Source organism: Mastomys coucha, unplaced genomic scaffold (genome assembly GCF_008632895.1).
Source record: "Mastomys coucha isolate ucsf_1 unplaced genomic scaffold, UCSF_Mcou_1 pScaffold16, whole genome shotgun sequence".
Taxonomy (NCBI): domain Eukaryota; kingdom Metazoa; phylum Chordata; class Mammalia; order Rodentia; family Muridae; genus Mastomys; species Mastomys coucha.
In genome coordinates this window covers 72,165,327-72,183,390 of record NW_022196898.1, presented here as the reverse complement: position 1 = coordinate 72,183,390, position 18,064 = coordinate 72,165,327, and the positions used below count along the sequence as shown (strand labels likewise).

Here is an 18,064-nt window from a genome sequence, read left to right as displayed (position 1 = left end):
CTGGGAAGTAAGTATGCTCTTGAGTGTTTGTGTTCCACATTTTATGTCTGTTTGGTCTAATTAATTTATGACATTATTGAACTGTTTAGTTTTTGTTTAGAGGAACTCTACTTATAATAGAGGTGTATCAAGGTCACATTAGTTCTGTATGATGGTGGAACTCTGTCTTCCACATCCTTTAATTTGTTGGTGGGATATAACACCAAGTTTTAGTTGGCCCTCCTACATTTTCCTTTGTAGTTTTCTTTGGGGTTGTGTTTTCTTTAGTTATTCTATTTCTTTGTTAAATTCTACTATCATGTCTTGAAATGTTTTCACTGTTTCATTCAAGTGTCTGTGTTATCACCCTCCTCCTTGAGGCATTTATTTATATCCCCTTTAAGATCACTGAGCACATTCATACTTGCTTGTCTTGTGCTCCAGCTAAGTTGCTTTTGTCAGAGCCTATGGTAATAGGCTTGCTTGCTTCTAGAAGGGGCATATTGTCTGGGCTACTCAAGTTTGTATTTTTGTGCAGGAATTTGTGTACTTGCAGTCATGTTTGAAGTTTTTTTTATGTAGTTGCATGTGCTTGTCTTTGTTATGTGGGTGTTCCTTTGATTTTGATGTGGCAAGGACACAAGTAGATGATAAACTGGGTTAATATAGAAAATATTCTTTTCCTACTGAATGCTGCAATCTTAACAAGCATCATTGTAAAAGAATAATTGCCATCCATACAGACTTCACACATCACAGTGTAACACCCACATAGTTAGCCTTTTTGTCTGCCTTCTTTGACTTATGTACATGGACAGCTCTCTATTGACTTCACTTTAATCTATGAGGTATATTGTGTCTATTCACTGCTCCTATATTTTAAAAAGACAAAGTTATAGTTTCAAAAATTACTTCTAATCTCTGTTCTAAAATTTACTCCATATTGCAATACATTTACTAAATGTCACAATTCAACATTATTATTAGATATTTATATATTATAACTCATTTAGTTTCATTATTTTGGAAACAAATGCATTCTGATTATTCATGAAAAAAATGGCATGGTCAACATTCATTAAATTCCACCATTTTGAGTAAAAAATGTTAGAGAATGATGGAAGATCTTTTCTAAAACTGAAGTCATACAGAGAGAGGAAAGTACAAGCCTAAAATCTGGTAGTCGCTTATTAGACTCATTTCATTATTGCCTTTGTTATATAATAGTAAACAACTTTCTGAAATCCAGATATATGCTGACTCAGAATAGAGATGGAACTTTACAATCGTCTCAGGCAGTACAGTTTGGATTTCATTATTCGTCGAAGTGTCTAGTGAGGGCTGAGATCACAGTCCACTCCCTGGAGCTCTGTCATAGTTCCACATTCAAAGGTGTGGAGATCATAACATCAGGAAGAAAAGCAACCATGGTCCATTGGGAAGTGTGTGGAAACAGCAACCATGGTCCATTGGGAAGAGTGTGGAAATTTGTCAAGGTAAAAGATCTAGACATCAAAAGGAATCAAGTGTGACCACCTAAGATTTCAGGAAAGGTAAAAAGGGAAGGAAAAATACAATACAAGGAATGATCTTGACATTAAATTTATTTTATTCTTTGAAATTATGAATGATAAGCTTCATAGGAAACATGGACATCTAAGAAACATTAAGTACATTTTATTATAAATGAGAATAATCAAAGATTAAGCCCATGCAAGACACTTCACAGGCTAGCAATTTAACTTGGGGCTGTTGATTCCAAGGGAACACCTATGAGAGCTGGAAAGCCTGTAGAGTCTAATGGTTAGTAAATGATACACATTTAAATAAGTATTTAATAAGATGGAAGGAAATCTGTCTCGGTCTCGGAGAAAATTTCAGTCTTGCTCTGTGCAGGACAGTAGGCTGAGAGGAAAGCCAATCATGAAGGCATGCATGTACCACAATTAGAGCCAAGATGTACTTGTCCTTCAAAAGCTAGGGAAGAACCACAGTCCTCCAGAAACCTGACACTCTGGAATGGGGGTCTTCGTGCAAAGCACTAGCTTTGTGACTCTGGTAAAGCAGTTCTCAACCTGGGGGTCAAATGACTCTTTCACAAGAGTCACGTAAGACCATGGGACAGACATGTTTTTACATTACAATTCATAACAGTATCAAAATTACAGTTATGAAGTAGCAATGAAAATAATTTTATGGCTGGGGGGAACCACAATAGAAAGAACTATATTATAAGGTTACAGCCTTAGAAAGGTAGAGAATCACTGCTTTAGGAGGAGAGATACTTGAGGTATCTTTTCAGGAAGGAGGGGTGATTGCAGAGATGGGTAGGATGCTGGACCTACTAGAGGGCTCCACAGCCAAGCCTTTTCTACCTTTTCCAGTGATGGATGTAGAACCACACCATGTGTTTGTATATCATAGGCCGGATGAGAGGCATTATAATGAGGTGTGGCCTTGTTGGGGTAGGTGTGAAACTGTGGGGATGGGCTTAAATACTGTCATCCTAGCTGTCTGGAAACAAGCCTTCCACGAGCAGCCTTCAGATGAAAATGTAGAACTCTCAACTCTGTCTGCACCATGCCTGCATGGATGCTGCCATAGTCCCACCTTGATGATAATAATGGACTGAACCCCTGAATCTATAAGCCAGCCCCAATTAAATGCTGTCCTTAATGAGACTTGTCTTGGTCATGGTGTCTGTTCACAGCAGTAAAACACTAACTAAAACACCATGAGAAGCGATTGGTGCTGCTGCGGTGTCTCTGGAACCCAATCCTGTGTGAACTAGAACCCCATACTTCATCCAGCTTGCCAGCATGAAACAGTCTGTGGCCGAGCACTCTGTTTTGCACTGAAGCTCTGTGGTGCCCACCAGACCAAGTTGGAGCTGCATGAGAAGAGAAAAAGATGGTCAGATGCAGGTGGCAGCTGCTTGAAGTGCCAATAGTATGACTTCTTGTTGGTATAAAAGAGGCTCGGGGCTAGGACATTTTCACCCATCTTGGTCCAAGTAATAGGTTTCCATAAGTCTCTACCACAGCTGCTTCTCGAGCCTGCTCAAAAAAGGCCAGGGTACCTTAGTGTCAGACCAGCCATTATGCTATCTAAAGGACAGATACTTGCATAGAAGCAAGCCACTCAGCCCCTTCAGAGAGTATATATCCAAGCAAAAGAAGGCCGTGATCAGGTAGGTTGACCACTGGGCCAGCCAGTACTAGCACAGTGTGGTGTCTTTATGTACTTTCTAATATGTTCAGAGGCCTGAAATAGGGCCAGAGGAAAGCTGAAAGGCAAGGGAGCATGGGCACCAAATCTTTCTGACCCGGAGAGCTCCACTCACTGTCCATTTTCATTTAAGATGGTTTTTTTCTTACATTCTCAGTTCTGTTGAAACAAAGCAGTATATAAAAATATGAAATATTAATATATAAGGGAAAAGCCATTATCATGTGCACACTGGCAATCATCCTCAGTGCAGGTAAATGTTACAAAATAAACACTCGAGGCATTTAAAAAAACGGGAAAACCTCTATACAAATTATTCTAAAAGCTACATTTACAATATCAACAAACTTCAGGCAACCACAATAATTTCAATAGTGAAATTATTAAAGAAAGAAAAATATCGAGAAATATGTGTTACACAGGCATGATGCACACATGATACTCTATGACTGAACCTTCAATGATATACAGTATTATAAATCACTGAGTAAACATCCAATTATGTGGATTGAGAAAAATTACGAAAAGGTCTAGTATGACCTTTGCTACTGATGTACTGTGTTCTTGAAAAAGTGCTAGAGCGATAGAGAATTAATATGTGATGACCATTAAAAGGGTGGTCAACACTAAATATCAATTGTTATGATTGTACAAAAATAAAGCATTTTCTTAGTAGTGGGAACGTCATAATCTTATATGTAGCAGTATTAACATCCTAGGCCTATAATCAGATATGTTTTGGTCCCATGGGCTCGTGGGATAAAGTTTAGGCCCCCATGTGGCAGTACTGAAGGGTGGTGGCACTTGGGAGTGTGGCCCTTTGAACCGAATAAGGTTGTTTTTCTGGATCCTATGACAGGCTTTGCATGGAGGTTATTTTTAGAGATAAAGACTAGTCTCTCCTACTCTGCCTGACTTCCGGTCTCATCAGGTGCTCTCTCAGAAACTCCCATTTCATGATGACAGTTCACTCTGATGTGACAGTATCAAAACTTCTCTTATTAGATGTCAAATGGTGTAATCAAACATCACTTACCATTCCAGCCATCACATCAGTTAACATACTATTGTCTGTACCAGGTTATGAGAATGCACTAGAGTTTGGGGATAAGGTTTACTATTGATCCAAATCACTCTAAACATTTGGAGATTCCGTGTTACTCCTTACAACTATTGTGAATCTCAAATTTTCTCAAGCATAATTTTTATCAAGCTAAAATTGAATGGAAATGAAATAAAACTGACACTTTGTCAGTTACCACATGAAGCTTAGAACCATGACATCACTTTGGTCTGTCACCCTGACTACTGCAGAATTCTCACAGGCCAGCAGTTGGTCTGCCAACTGCTGAAGCCATCTTTGATATTAGAGCCAAGGAAGAAATAGCTTCAAGTCCTTTGAAAGACCATCCATTCCAGGATCCCCAGTGAAGGTATTCTTCATTTTCTACCAATTTTCAACATCAGGAGAGACTGGTGGTTTCAAGAAGTGTTTTCATTTGTTTCCTTCAGCACATGTGAACTAATTCTTAACATTATCACTGGCCTCATGAACTGTAACTCCTGTTAGTAATGTTCAGTGCTGTTCAACTCAAGAAAGCAACCTTGATACTGTTACGGGGGACATGCTCAGGGGTTACATGTCAGAAAAATATCTAGGGAGATATTTGAGTTATGAGAGAGGTTTTATGTTCTATTGCATCTAGTAGTTTTACCTCTTCTTGGAAAAAGATCATATTTTAAGAAATATATTAAGATTTCTTTTGTTTCCAGCAACATTTTGATGTTTCCAATGTTGCTTGATTTTCTTAACAGCTATGTTCAAAAACTTGGTGTTGTTTTACCTAAGATAGAATTGAACTTCTCACTTATCCGTATTATCATAAAATTGGAAACCAAATTAGAACTATTTCACAATCATCCTATCAATGTCTTACATGTGTATGGACAGCCGCTGTCTTAGGGTCCCCCTTTATCTTTTATCTTCACTGGTTATTCATAACTTAACTTATAAAAACTATTGCATCCATATCTTCTTTGAAAATTGGCTTGTGTTTGGGCAGATTGCTCCTGTAAATATTGATTTTAGAGATACAAATTAGGAAAACAACCCAAGATGTTTATTTTATTTCCTTTAAACCTACTTAGATAATGTACAAAGTAATGGATTTCACTGTAGTATTTTTTGTATGTAGAGCTTATTTTATTATTTAACCTCATCCAACATATCAGACTATGTAAATCAGTATTAATTCAAAGGCAGTCCTTAGTAGAAGTTCTTCTCAAAATGAGAAGATCTTCCTCATTTTGTTAATTTAAATATTAACAGATCAGTAAACACACAGTTTTCAGACTTCAAAATCTACTGTATCACCATCACCAGGGTTTGAACATTTAAAAGGCACTCTAAAAAATAAATAAATGACACTCTATAAACAAAAGGACTTGTCAATAATTTGTTTCATTATAGTATTTTGATACATTGATCTAATTTTATTTTATTTCTATTCACCGCCATACATCGCACAAACACACACACATACTTTAGTAGAGACCGGCTTTAACAATTGAGACTGTTTTAATTACACATCAACCTTTAAATTTAGCATGTAAAATGCATCCCATAAATTATCCACTGATTATCTGTTCTGTTAGTGTTTGACTTGTTCCAGGAAAGACCTTTCTCCTGACATGGAAACCCTTGCTCAGAGAGCGTTGTTTTTGGATGCCATACCTGGAAACTTGCTGCTCCAAGGCCCTGTGGCACTCAGAAGAGGCTGGAGAAAGAAGAGGCGCCATCTCTTCTTGTTCAATGATGTTTTGGTTGTGTCTAATAATGTGTATGTACTTATATAATCATCCTCTCTATTGGGAAGGGGTACCATTTCACCAGTCCTTATCGGTACAAAAATATAAAGGTTTATTTTTTTTCCTTTTTTGGCAAGTAATTTGTCCCCACTTATTAAACAAGAATTAGTAAAAATTCTGTTCTGCTGTCCACTCCTGTGGAGAATACAATCGAGAATGATGAAAAAGAACCAGGCATATTGGCACATGCCAATATTTCTATCACATCTGTAGCTGATTGAGGGAGATTGCAAGTTTCAGGAACTCATTACCTATATAATAACTTTTTTTCTAAAAATTAAATATTGCTAAATATGACTGACAAGGGTCCTCTTGATGCATGTATTTGAATGCAAATATATATTGTATGGACATAAAGATCGTATGTCATTTCACTGGTCATAAAGTCATGTAATTCTCCCTTTGCTCTCAAAATAAAGACAAAATCCAGTATAAAAGATAACAGCTCTGGCAAGGAAAGAGAAACAAGTAGAGAAAGATGGGAGAATTACTCCACAGAATTCATGCCAGTAGAAACTATGGGAAGTGGGTAAGACCCAGGACCCTAGATATTCTGAGCTGTGGTTGGCTGTCGGGCTGCCTAGGTTGTGATCCAGGGCATTGCTCTCACTTATTAACTGTTCTCAGAGTCAACTCAACTGCAAAGTAGGTCTAGAGCAGACTGCTTGATACAGTGACTTTAGGAATGCAGGACACAATGACCTTAGACTATATGACATATTTCTTAGCCTGTGGCTGCTGCTCAGAAATATTATGGAATGAAATGGCTCTCTCATCCTTTTATAAAACTTTCCTGGTTTGGTTTTTAAGGAAGGAGGACATCTTAGATCTTCAATAAATAATGGGGAGAATTGTTGGAATGGAATTTCTAGCCTCATACATATGGAGTCAAATCTTCACATTTTAAAAATAGTACAGTAATACTGAGCCCTTTCAGGTCATAAAATACTAGACAATCTCTGGCTTTTTTGTGTGGTAATAGAAAAAGTGTATTTAGTTTGGATCTGATACAAACTTTGCTTGCTGGAAGCTTTGTTGAGACCCATCCACCATGGGATGGGCTGTGTCTGGATGATAGAGACTGATGTGTCCTCCTCTGTTCTGTAGAGGAAGAGCAGGGTTCTGCCATGAGCAGTTCCACATACATTGACAAGCAAACTAACAGTCATTTGATTCCCTTCTTAGACAAAAGAAGAAGCTTAAGGTAAAATATATCATCCCACTGAGTTGCCTCTGGATTTTTGACTACGCAGACCTCGTTGGGGGAGACAACAGTGCTACCTGCAAGTCCATCTTTCTTTTCTGGCCCATGGAAAATTTTGTGGCCACCTTTAGGTAAGACCTAAAGCTTAGACCTGCATTAACAAGCTGTAGGTTATGGAAATCCAGGGTCAAGCTTCATACTCTTTAGCATACAAAGAAAATATAGACTTCTTAAAAGTTTAAAAAAATAATCTATTTTTAACGTGATTGTAATAGGCTGTTGAGTTTTTTGTTTTTTGTTTTTGTTTTTTTGGTTTTTTTTTTGCCCAAGGTTGACATTTGTTTCCCATGTACCTTCCACCACACTGGTTTCTGTATCTTAATGTGTGTAAATGGGCAGACTGGAAGAGATTCGTTATGTCTTGATCAGTGGGGTTTGAACACAGTTATGCAAGGCACGTGGTGTGGAAAGTCGGGGCTATTAACATTCTGTAAAGGTTGGGGGCTGCATGGATCTACTCCATGCACTATGGTCCTCTCTTCACAATGGTCTGCTATTATCTGAGTTCTAAAACTACATGAGTTTAATCATTTTTTTTTTCCAGAGATGTTGGGTAGTCTAATTTAGTCTTGGAAATTTATTTTATTCCCAAATGGATTTTCTTAAAAAGTCACATTGAATTAAGCAAATAATTAAATCATCAAGTGCTAGACTCTCAAATGTCTGTGTAGCAGCTTATCGGCTTTGGCATTTCAGAGAGGATAAGAGCTGGTTGCAAACAGAATATAAGTAGGAAGCCTGGGAGCCATTGATGGTGCAAACATAAAATGTGCTACTTCTTGGAGAAGAAGCTGTCCGTGATGCCACAAGAAGATACAAAGGATTTCCACGTGACTCTGAGACCCCAATCCTGGGTGTAGATCCACAAAAAAATAGATATAAAGTATCTGTGCATGAATGTTGTTAGAAGCATGAATCATAATTTCCAAAAAGGTGGAAATATCTCAAATGTTGAAATAATGAATAGAAAGAAAGAAAGAAAAAAAAGCCCAGTGTGTGAACAAGGATAATAAGATGAATGGGACTAGGGTTTGCTGTTTGAATAAAAAAAAAGCCCTGTTCAACTAAATAGTGCTGGTGTTTACATGCACTGTCAATGTGACCAATGTCACAGATGGAAACATACATGCAATTTGATTACATTTCAGAAATGATGGTGGATTTTAGCCCTTTCAACTACAGTTCTAAAAGCTAAATGAAAAAGCAGAGGACTTACTAGGACTTAGCACCAAAGGACTTGCTCACTCACAAAAAAAAAAAAAAAAAAAAAAAAAAAAAAAAAAAAAAAAAAAAAAAAAAAAAAAAAAAAGAAAGATTGATTTTGTAGGAACAAATGGTATATATTACAGTTCTGTAATTTGTATAAGAAAATAAGTCATGATTCATTTTTTTCTTTATTGGTCTTCTTTGAGGGCTAACAGTGCACTCTCCAAATGTCAATTGCTTTACATGTGATTTAATGTGAATAATGACATCATTCTGTATAAGCCCGGCCTCAAGCTGTTTGGACACTGCAAGCCTTAACTGCACATTTATACATGTGAAATTAAAGCTTAGTGAAGTTGCTTGGCCCAGCCATGATCACACAGCTCCTGGTTCATAGTTATACTTGGGTCTTAAAATCCCAATCGACCTTCACGGTAGTGACCTTTCTATCCACTTAGGTTACCAGTTAAAGATGACTTTAGTCCCAGCACCTGGGAGGCAGAGGCAGGCAGATTTCTGAGTTTGAGGCCAGCCTGGTCTACAGAGTGAGTTCCAGGACAGCCAGGGCTACACAGAGAAATCCTGTCTCAAACCACCCCCCCCCAAAAAAAAAGAAAAAAAAAGAATCGATCATCGATCAATAAATAGTCCAAATTTGTAGAGGATACAACTTACACCTGTACCTCATTGGTAAAAAGTGGATTTTAATATTTTTATGAGAGACTATCTTAAATATTTTAGTACAAAAACTCCCCACATTCTAATTTCTTTCTCATTTTTTTTAAATTACAGTACCAAGGAACAGAAAAAATGGTGGTGTTTTTTCATCCAAAGGTATTTTCTGATGTTTATATATTAATTCGTTAGTGATAAAGGAATGTCAGGCTCTGCAAACCAATGACCTCAGAACAGTGCCCCCTTTCTTAAGAAAACTGTCAGATGTCCCCCCCCCACACACACACTCCCGTGTGGCTTTACTAGATATTCCCTGGTCGCTGCTATCTGTCCTCTAGTTAAAAACATGTAATTTGTTTATTGTTTGAGGCAGTTCTGGTTGCCACGATCATTGTTTTCGCCTCTTCAGTCTACAGAGTAAACAGCTCTCCCTAGACCTATATTAAACTCTTTTCAGTAGAGGTTACTCTGTCATGAACAATCGCTCTATCTGATGCTTTCCACCCTGGGAGTTAAGAAGGCGTTGGCTCTTTTCGTGAATGGCAAACTTTTGGTGTTGGGATTTACCTATTAAGCTCTCATCTCTTCTTCCCAAACCATGTCTTTTTGATGAAATCTTTTTTCCATACTTCTCAATCTACATTTCATAACGGAGTTTATGAATTTTCATTCACGCTGGACAGTGGTGGCACACGCCTTTAATTCCAGCACTTGGGAGGCAGAGGCAGGCGGGTTTCTGAGTTCAAGGCCAGCCTGGTCTACAGAGTGAGTTCCAGGACAGCCAGGGCTACACAGAGAAACCGTCTCGAAAAACCAAGAAAAAAAATTCATTCAGAAGTTAGTAGATGAGATTATAAGATAGTAGATGAGATTATAAGATAGTAGATGAGACGATAGTAGATGAGATTAGCAATGATTCACTTGGCAATGAGCTATTTGCTTTCTCCTTCCCTTTACTGTGCTGTGCTGTTTGGTTGCTTTTGCGCAGATCCATTAACGAAGCCAAGAAGAGGGTTGAGAATAAGAGTACTACTGTACTGCAGGTTTCCAGGGATCACAGCCAAGGCTGCACCAGCGCATGCGCATGTAAGACCAACGACAACATGAAGGGATTCTGCCTCGGGGAGCAAGGTTGACAGGATGTATAAGAACGAGGGAATGAAGAGAGGTAGAATAAGGGAGAGAGGTAAAGGAAGAGGAAGCAGGAGAAGAGAAGGGGGAGAGATGTTATACATTACTGTGTGGAAAATGTTTATGTGTACATCATGCATACTTACATGTGAAAAGTACCAGGCAGAATGAAGAAAGAATAAGTTGAGTTAGTTACAGTTCCTAAACTTAAAATACGTAGTTCATAGTAAATGATTATAAACTGTTCTAAAATTTAATTTCCAAAAAAATATTTTCTTTTAAAATAAATTTGTTTATTCAAGTTTAATTATAAATGTACATGGAGGTATAAGACAGTGAGAATACCATATATTATGTTCACATATTTACCTATTTGATGACATTTTCCACTTTCATTTTGTCTTCTGCTATTCCTTGCTCTTTGATGCTCTATGCAATGTACAGAGGTCAGCTCCATGACCATGGCTCTTTATCCTCATCTCCTCTTAAGTATATGGATATCTTTTATATAACTACCATTAGTGTGTGTGTGTGTGTGTGTGTGTGTGTGTGTGTAGGTCTGTGCCAAGGTATTTGTGGATATAAGAGGACAGTTTGTATTGATCTTTCTGTCCAAACATATTCTGGGATCTAACCTTAGTCATCAGGTTTGGAGAAGGCCTCTGTACCCACAGATCCCTGTCTTTAGCCTGAGAAACTCCTCTAACCACATTCTGAGCATATGTCTAAAACAGATTACTTACTGGTTATTTTCACACAAGATATCACCTCTGCTTTGGGATTCTTTTATTCCTAGGCCACAGTTAGTAACGTGAAATCATTGTCAGGTGACATTTTAGTAAAGATCGTTTGCTTGGGATGTGGTACATTTATAGAAATAATCCCTAGCACTAAGACAATCACACACACACACACACACACACACACACACACACACACACACACACACACACACACACACACACACACACACACACACGGGAGCAGATGGACACACAGACACACAGTGACAGAAAGGCACCAAGGGAGTTAGAAACAGATACACAGAAAGACAGAGATAAAGACTTAACAATGTATCCTAACTTAGACTTTTCCTTTATTTTCTTAAAAACCACACCTGCAGAGACACCTGCTGCTGTCTTTACCCAATCCAGAGGAAGACCCGGGACTTTGTTCCCTCCAGGATAAATAAAATATTCTTTATGTTGAGAATTTGCTGTCTGGTTGTGTTTTGTACCCCCTCTGGGACCTCCAAATCTGTTGCCATGACTCAGATTGTGACAGGACCCCGGACCCAGATTTGCACTTTCCAGACCGCCCAGTGCCTTCTCTCTGCATTCAAAAGAGGCTAATTGGAGACTTTCCCCTTACTAGCCACCCTAAACATTCTGTAGAACACTGGGTGATGACCCTTGAGCATCTAGTGTCCCAATCTGCATTATGAAAATTGGAAGGACACACCCGACTTTGGCCGTCAGCAGCCCCTGTGTGGACTACCCCCAGATGGCTGGCAGGCCCATTCCTCTCAGTTTCCCTGTGGACTCCTGGCAGGCCCATTCCTCTCAGTTTGGCTTGGTTGGTGGTTTCCCTCTCATGTGTGGAGACTATTCTTCGGGAATTGAATGTCCTTAACTATCCAGATATCCTCTCAACGGTCCCGGGATTTCTCCTCAGACTATTATGTCTCCCTCTTGGCGAGAGAGAGCTTGGGTAACGATCCTTCCCTCCGAGGTACCTCCCTTTGGCCACTGTAGACCCTGAGGGATGCCCTTGGCTCTTCACCTTGTTTCCCCAGCCATCATTAGCAAAGGTATTTGCTCCCTTCATCTTGACTAATACGCCTCTGAGATGTCTTCTAAAGACTCAAACTCATACCTGACTCAAAAATGGCGCATACCTATGTTCCCTAAATTCAAGAAAAGAAATAAACCGAACTAAGGCAACCTTTACAGTTGTTGTGGGCAAGGAAACATGGAAGACGATACTCCTTTCCCTTCCTACAAATACCTGCATTTCTGCCCTCTTTACCTCAGCTCCAAGCCTTCCCTTATATTTTGTTTCCTGCCTCATGTTCTATTGGTTGCCAAATCTTCCACTGCCACTGCTATGTCACACAACTCTGGGAGCTCACCATGGCTTCCCTGACTGCCCTACTGCGGGAGCTTACTGCCAGAGCTCTCCTCTGGAGCTTGCTGCTCAGACGGCTCATGAAGCTTGCTATTGCAGTAGCTGCTTCTGCTTGCTTCCTCCCTAAAACTAAGCTTTACTTCTCACCTTTGGCACCATAGAGGAACACTCTCCCTATGATCCAGCTCTCTATGATCCAGATCTTCCTTCTAGTCCATCCTGCACCCCTTTCCCATGTTCATGTTCATGCCCAGCTCAGGTTCATGGTCACTTGGACTCTCTCAGATGTCCTTGCCTCTGACTATGTTCTCTTGCTGACTTCCCTTTCTTGATCCTGACCAATCTACTCCTAGCCCATCCACTCTGCACAACCCAACTGGAAAGAAGTCATACTTGGCCTGCAGCAGCTCTCAATAATTGCCACTGTGCAGATAAATGATCTCTAAATTTCTTACACTTTGCTCTTTTCTATACTTCTCAAGCTCTCATCTCCACTGTTAACTCTTAAAAATCATCTAATGACTGACTTATAAACTATTATGTAATTCATTTAATCCCAGCTTCATTTAGCCTCTTGTATGTGTTTTCAGTGTTGAGCCTAAAATCATGTATACTTCCTAAATAGATGGTCCTTAAACTCTTCAGAGATCTGAATATGGTACTTAAAAAGGATAAACTTCCTGTAATAGAGGCAAATACCCACTCCCAGCAGAAACCTTAAGGTCCCCAAAGAAGACAGATGGGGCACAACAACTCCATCTTAATTGTGGTAATACTGCTTATGGGACAGAACTGCCTCATACCTTGTCTGCTGCTAGGGCTTTGCTCAAACAGTGTACACATTTAGGTTGATTGCCCTCCTCTGCCCAGTCAAAGTAAGGTAAGTTTTATGAGTTCCTTTATAGGAAAAATAAGACCTAGGTCTGACAGCCAAAGGACAAAGATGATCTGTGTGGCAACTAAAGATTAAATGTTGTCCTATGTGACAGCTTACAGCCTACCACCACTGAGCAGCCATAGACACCACAGGAGCCTAGGACAACCATCTAGGGAATGGGAAAGTCTCTGTCATTTTAAATGATACATAGACCATTTGGGTCATACCTCCTACTATAACTTATTCTTCTCAGATCTCTGATATTGACTGACCTGATTAAACTCATAATGAGCACTCTCTAGGAGCCTAGAATTTTGCTTCCTGTGTCAGGTCACCTCCTCATATTCCTCCTAGATACCAGGGACACATTTTGTGTCTTGAGAGAATTCTAGAGTCTTGCTCACTTCTCCATAGTCAGAATACATGGCCAGTCTTCCAGATCACCACAGACCTCTCCCTTAACTTGCTCCTTCAAAGGCTTTTCCTTTTCTCATTACCCCATGCCCTATTCCCTTCCTAGGAAGAGATATTTTTTTCCAAAGTTGGCATGGATTTTGCCTTCTACCCCAACAACAGCTCTCAAGGCACTCAAGCATCTGTTCTCCTCTTCCTGTACTCAGCCCCTGTCTTAGGGTTTCATTGCTGTGAAGAGACACCATGGCTGCTGCTGTTGGTTATTTTATTTGCATTTTGCATGTTATTCGCCTTCCCAATTTCCCCTTCCAAAACCCCTTCCCCCTGCTTTTATGAGGGTCCACCTCCCACCTACCCATTCCCTTTTCACTGACCTATCATTCAAGTCTTATAAAGGAACACATTTAATTGGAGCTGGCTTGTAGTTTCAGAGGGTTATTCTACTATCATCATGGCAGGAAACAAAGCAGAATGCAGGCAGACATGGTACTGGAGAAGGAGTTGAGAGTTCAGCAGGAAATGAACTCAATGAAGGCCACACCTACCCCAACTGAGCCACATCTCCTAATAATGCTGTTCCCTATGAGACTATGGAGACCGTTTTCTTGCAAAGCACCACAGCCTCCATTTGAACATTCTCTCACTGTTCAAATTCCTCGAACCCCTCTGGCTTTCTGTCCACTTATTTAGTCAGTCTCACTATATGGAATGCCAACTCTTTTCCTTTGCTGAACATCATAAAACCCTATAAAGACCCTTCTGCCTACATCCCAACCCCCACAAATCTGCACCCTTCCACCCTTCTCTAGCCTCATGGACCTCAAACCCATCATTCTATCTCTTTTATCCAAGTAGTAGTTATACCCAACTATCCTTTAATACCTGAATCAACACAGCACACTATTAACTACCTACAGCACATAAGGCACGCTAATACCAAATATCTTCTATCCTTTTTCCAAGCTTACCTGGCTCTCATCCCAGCAGGTAAGTAAGACCTTTCTGCATAACCCAACCGAAATCTGAAATGTATGTTAGCAAACCAACTCCACCTCCACTATGCAACTCCTAGATTATCTATCTGGTCAAGTTATGAAGGTCTAAAATTATGAGAATCTAAGAAAATATTTTACGTTATGTAAATGCAAACGGTAAAGATCTGAGGATGTAAAAGTCCTAAGTCATTGGAACCTCAAAAGAGATGTTAACATATGTAAATGCTTTAGGTGAACTATATAAGTACTATCCTTTATAATAAAACTACATCTCAGATAATTTTGATGTTTACTAATTTATCCTTTGACACCTTCATACATGTGCACAGTGCTTTCTGCTCACTCTTTTTCTACTCAACTGTTAGGAAAAACAAAACTACAAATTTTTCTGATAAGTAGACAGAGCTAGAAACAATCATCATGAGTGAAGAAATCCAAGAATCAACTAAATTTTCAACTTTTTAAAATTTCTGTTATGTTAATTTTCACTCAGCAGGATGGAGGTTTGTTAGGAGAAGAGGCCAGCAAAAAAGGACTCTTATCTATTACTGTCCAATGTAGTGTTTGAAGTCTTAGCTAGAGCAATAAGGCAACTGAAGGAGGTAAAAGGAACACAAGTAAAGATATGGTACTATATGAACAAGACCCTTAATGACTCCATCAGAAAACTCACATAGCTGACAAATACATTGAGATAAAACAATTTATAAATTCACTTTCAGAAACAATCCAGATGACAAAATTATGTGACACATTAAAGAATGGAATGTACTCTATACTTTCTATAACCATCAGTAATTTTAAATGAGTACTTTAGATATAGATACTTTTTAAATGAACTCTTTGAAAATTTTACCCAGTGTATTTCATCATACCAAATGGCACACTTCCAACTCATCCAAAATCCATACCCATTTACTAACCAACCAAATTTATGCACTCTTTTTTCCCTTAAAACACAAAAATGTCAATCTAACTTTATTGCCCATATGCCATCTCCTGGAGAATGGTCCATCTATAAATAAATAGCTACATCATTAAATATAATTGAATATCATGTTTACAGCAGCTATCAATTGCCAATAGCTCTTCAATTAGGCAAGGAACTCATTCACTACCTCCATCCTCCTTGAAGAGATTCTACCTGGGAATTTCACCTTGTATTGTTATGGCACATGTGCCAACAATTGTTCAGAGTTTACATGTGCTAAATTATGCATTGTGTATAGAAAAGTGGTTGACATTTATGGCTAGTACTCCAATGACTCTGACTCTTTGCACACTGACCTCTGGTAGGTCTCTGTGTTAATCACCATCTACTACAAAGGAAGCATCTCTGACAGAGGGTTGAATGATGTGATGATCTATGAGTATAACTATACATAATTAGCCATTAGTTTGATATTGTGTGCACTTAGCAGATTTAACAGTGCTTGCTTTTTCACTTATGGCCTCTGATGCATGTGCTAAGAGTGACATGGTATGGGTTTCATCTAGTCAATTGGACATTAAATGCATTTTGCAACGTTATTGGTAAGGCCCGTGTCAGTTTTGCTACTGCTGCTGAACTGTACTATCTTTCCAGAACATACTTTATTATTATTCACAAGATTGTAGCCGTGTAAGTCTGACTGTTTTCTCCTCGAGAAGTATGTGTACCACAGTCCAGCTCTATGAATAACAAACATAAGGAATAAATCCAGGAGAGTATAAGATTGATTTCTCTATTTCTGTGAATCAAGCATATGACATCTCCAGCATTAGATTCTAAATATCAAATACTGCATGGGAAGCAAGATCAATGCAATGGCCTATTGCTGAGGGATTTATGGGAACTCATGGTCTAACAACTCTTTAAGAGGTAACCCATTAAGCACTAAGGTTTTTATTTGTTAAGTTGTGTTGTCTAGTAGGAGCATCCTTAGAAAATTACATTGTAGCATAGAACCTTCACAGGGCCTATGGCCTCTACTCCCATTGATGAGTGACTTGGCCATCCTCTGTTACATATGTATCTGGAGCCATGAGTCCCCCCATGTGTACTCTTTGGTTGGTGGTTTAGTCCCTGGGAGCTCTGAGGGTACTAGTTAGTTCATATTGTTGTTCGTCCTAAGGGATGGCAAACCCTTCAGCTCCTTGGGTCCTTTCTCTAGCTCCTTCATTGGGGACCCTGTACTCAGTCCAATGAATGACTGTGAGGCTCTACCTGTGTATTAGTCAGGTACTGTCAGAGCCTCTCAGGAGAGAGCTATATCGGGCTCCTGTCAGCCAGCACTTACTGAGCAGAGGGAGGGGGAGAGAACGGGGGTGTTGTTGTTGTTTTGTTGTTTTTATTTTATTTTTTTTTTTGGAGGGGAAACTGGGAAAAGAGATATCACATGACATGTATATAAAGAAAATATCTAATAAAAAATGGAAAAAAGTATAATAAACATATTTTCAGGATTAAAAAAAGAAAATTACACTGTAACTAACCTCAATTTTTTGAATAGATGAATGATTATTTTAGGAAGCTTCTATAGTAATATGTTTTAAATGTGTTATTTTAAAACTAATTTTAGTATTAGTTATTCTTTCCCGTATTAACTCCTTTATTCTGCCCTCTTATCCTTTTCCATTTAAACTTGTATGTGTGTGTGTGTATGTGTGTGTGTTTGTGTGTGTGTATTTATATATGTGTGCATGTGTGTGTATGCATGAGTGTGTGTGTATGTGTGTGTGTATGTGTGTGTGTGTGTGTGAGAGAGAGAGAGAGAGAGAAAGAGAGAGAGAGATTATTTACTTTTCTTCCATTAAACCACCTTGATCTATATCTCCTTCCTTGCAATTTTTCCCTGAAGTCCTTTATTATTTTTCTGAGTCTACTCTAAACAAACTATACCCAATTAGAGTTTTGAATGATTAACTCAATATTAGATTTCATAGTCAAGATCCTATCTAATATCTTGAATATGTCCTAGATTTATTTGAGTAAATCCTAGACACATCAAGAGAATAAGTAAATATGGATATTTGGTGACATATAACCCATCTTCATCCTTGACAATATGACATTGCTGCTCATTTTTAAACTTAGATATATGCAGCTCATTTAATTAAGCATTGCAGTACTACATTGTAAAATCACCATGAAAACAGTGATTTTTTTTCATTTTAATGGTTTATTATGATTATTATTTTTTAAAGTGTGAATCCATTAAACCATGTAGAAATTAGTCTGCACAAACAAAACATACTTTAAACATGAAAAAGTAGAGTGTGTGAGATCTTTTTTTTTTTTTTTTATTTTAGATATTTTCT

The 18,064-nt window shown here is 38.6% G+C and overlaps 1 protein-coding gene across 1 annotated transcript; it reads left to right on the top strand.

Annotated features, from left to right (window-relative positions):
- Window positions 1-4,506: 4,506 nt before the first annotated feature.
- On the top strand, window positions 4,507-11,563 carry LOC116094300 (rho GTPase-activating protein 20-like). Its single transcript, XM_031376165.1, has 6 exons — window positions 4,507-4,640; window positions 5,863-6,047; window positions 7,261-7,410; window positions 9,338-9,379; window positions 10,209-10,306; window positions 11,475-11,563. Coding segments are annotated over exons 2-6 (441 nt in total). The 5' UTR covers window positions 4,507-4,640; window positions 5,863-5,898; the 3' UTR covers window positions 11,477-11,563.
- The last annotated feature ends 6,501 nt before the right edge of the window (window positions 11,564-18,064 follow it).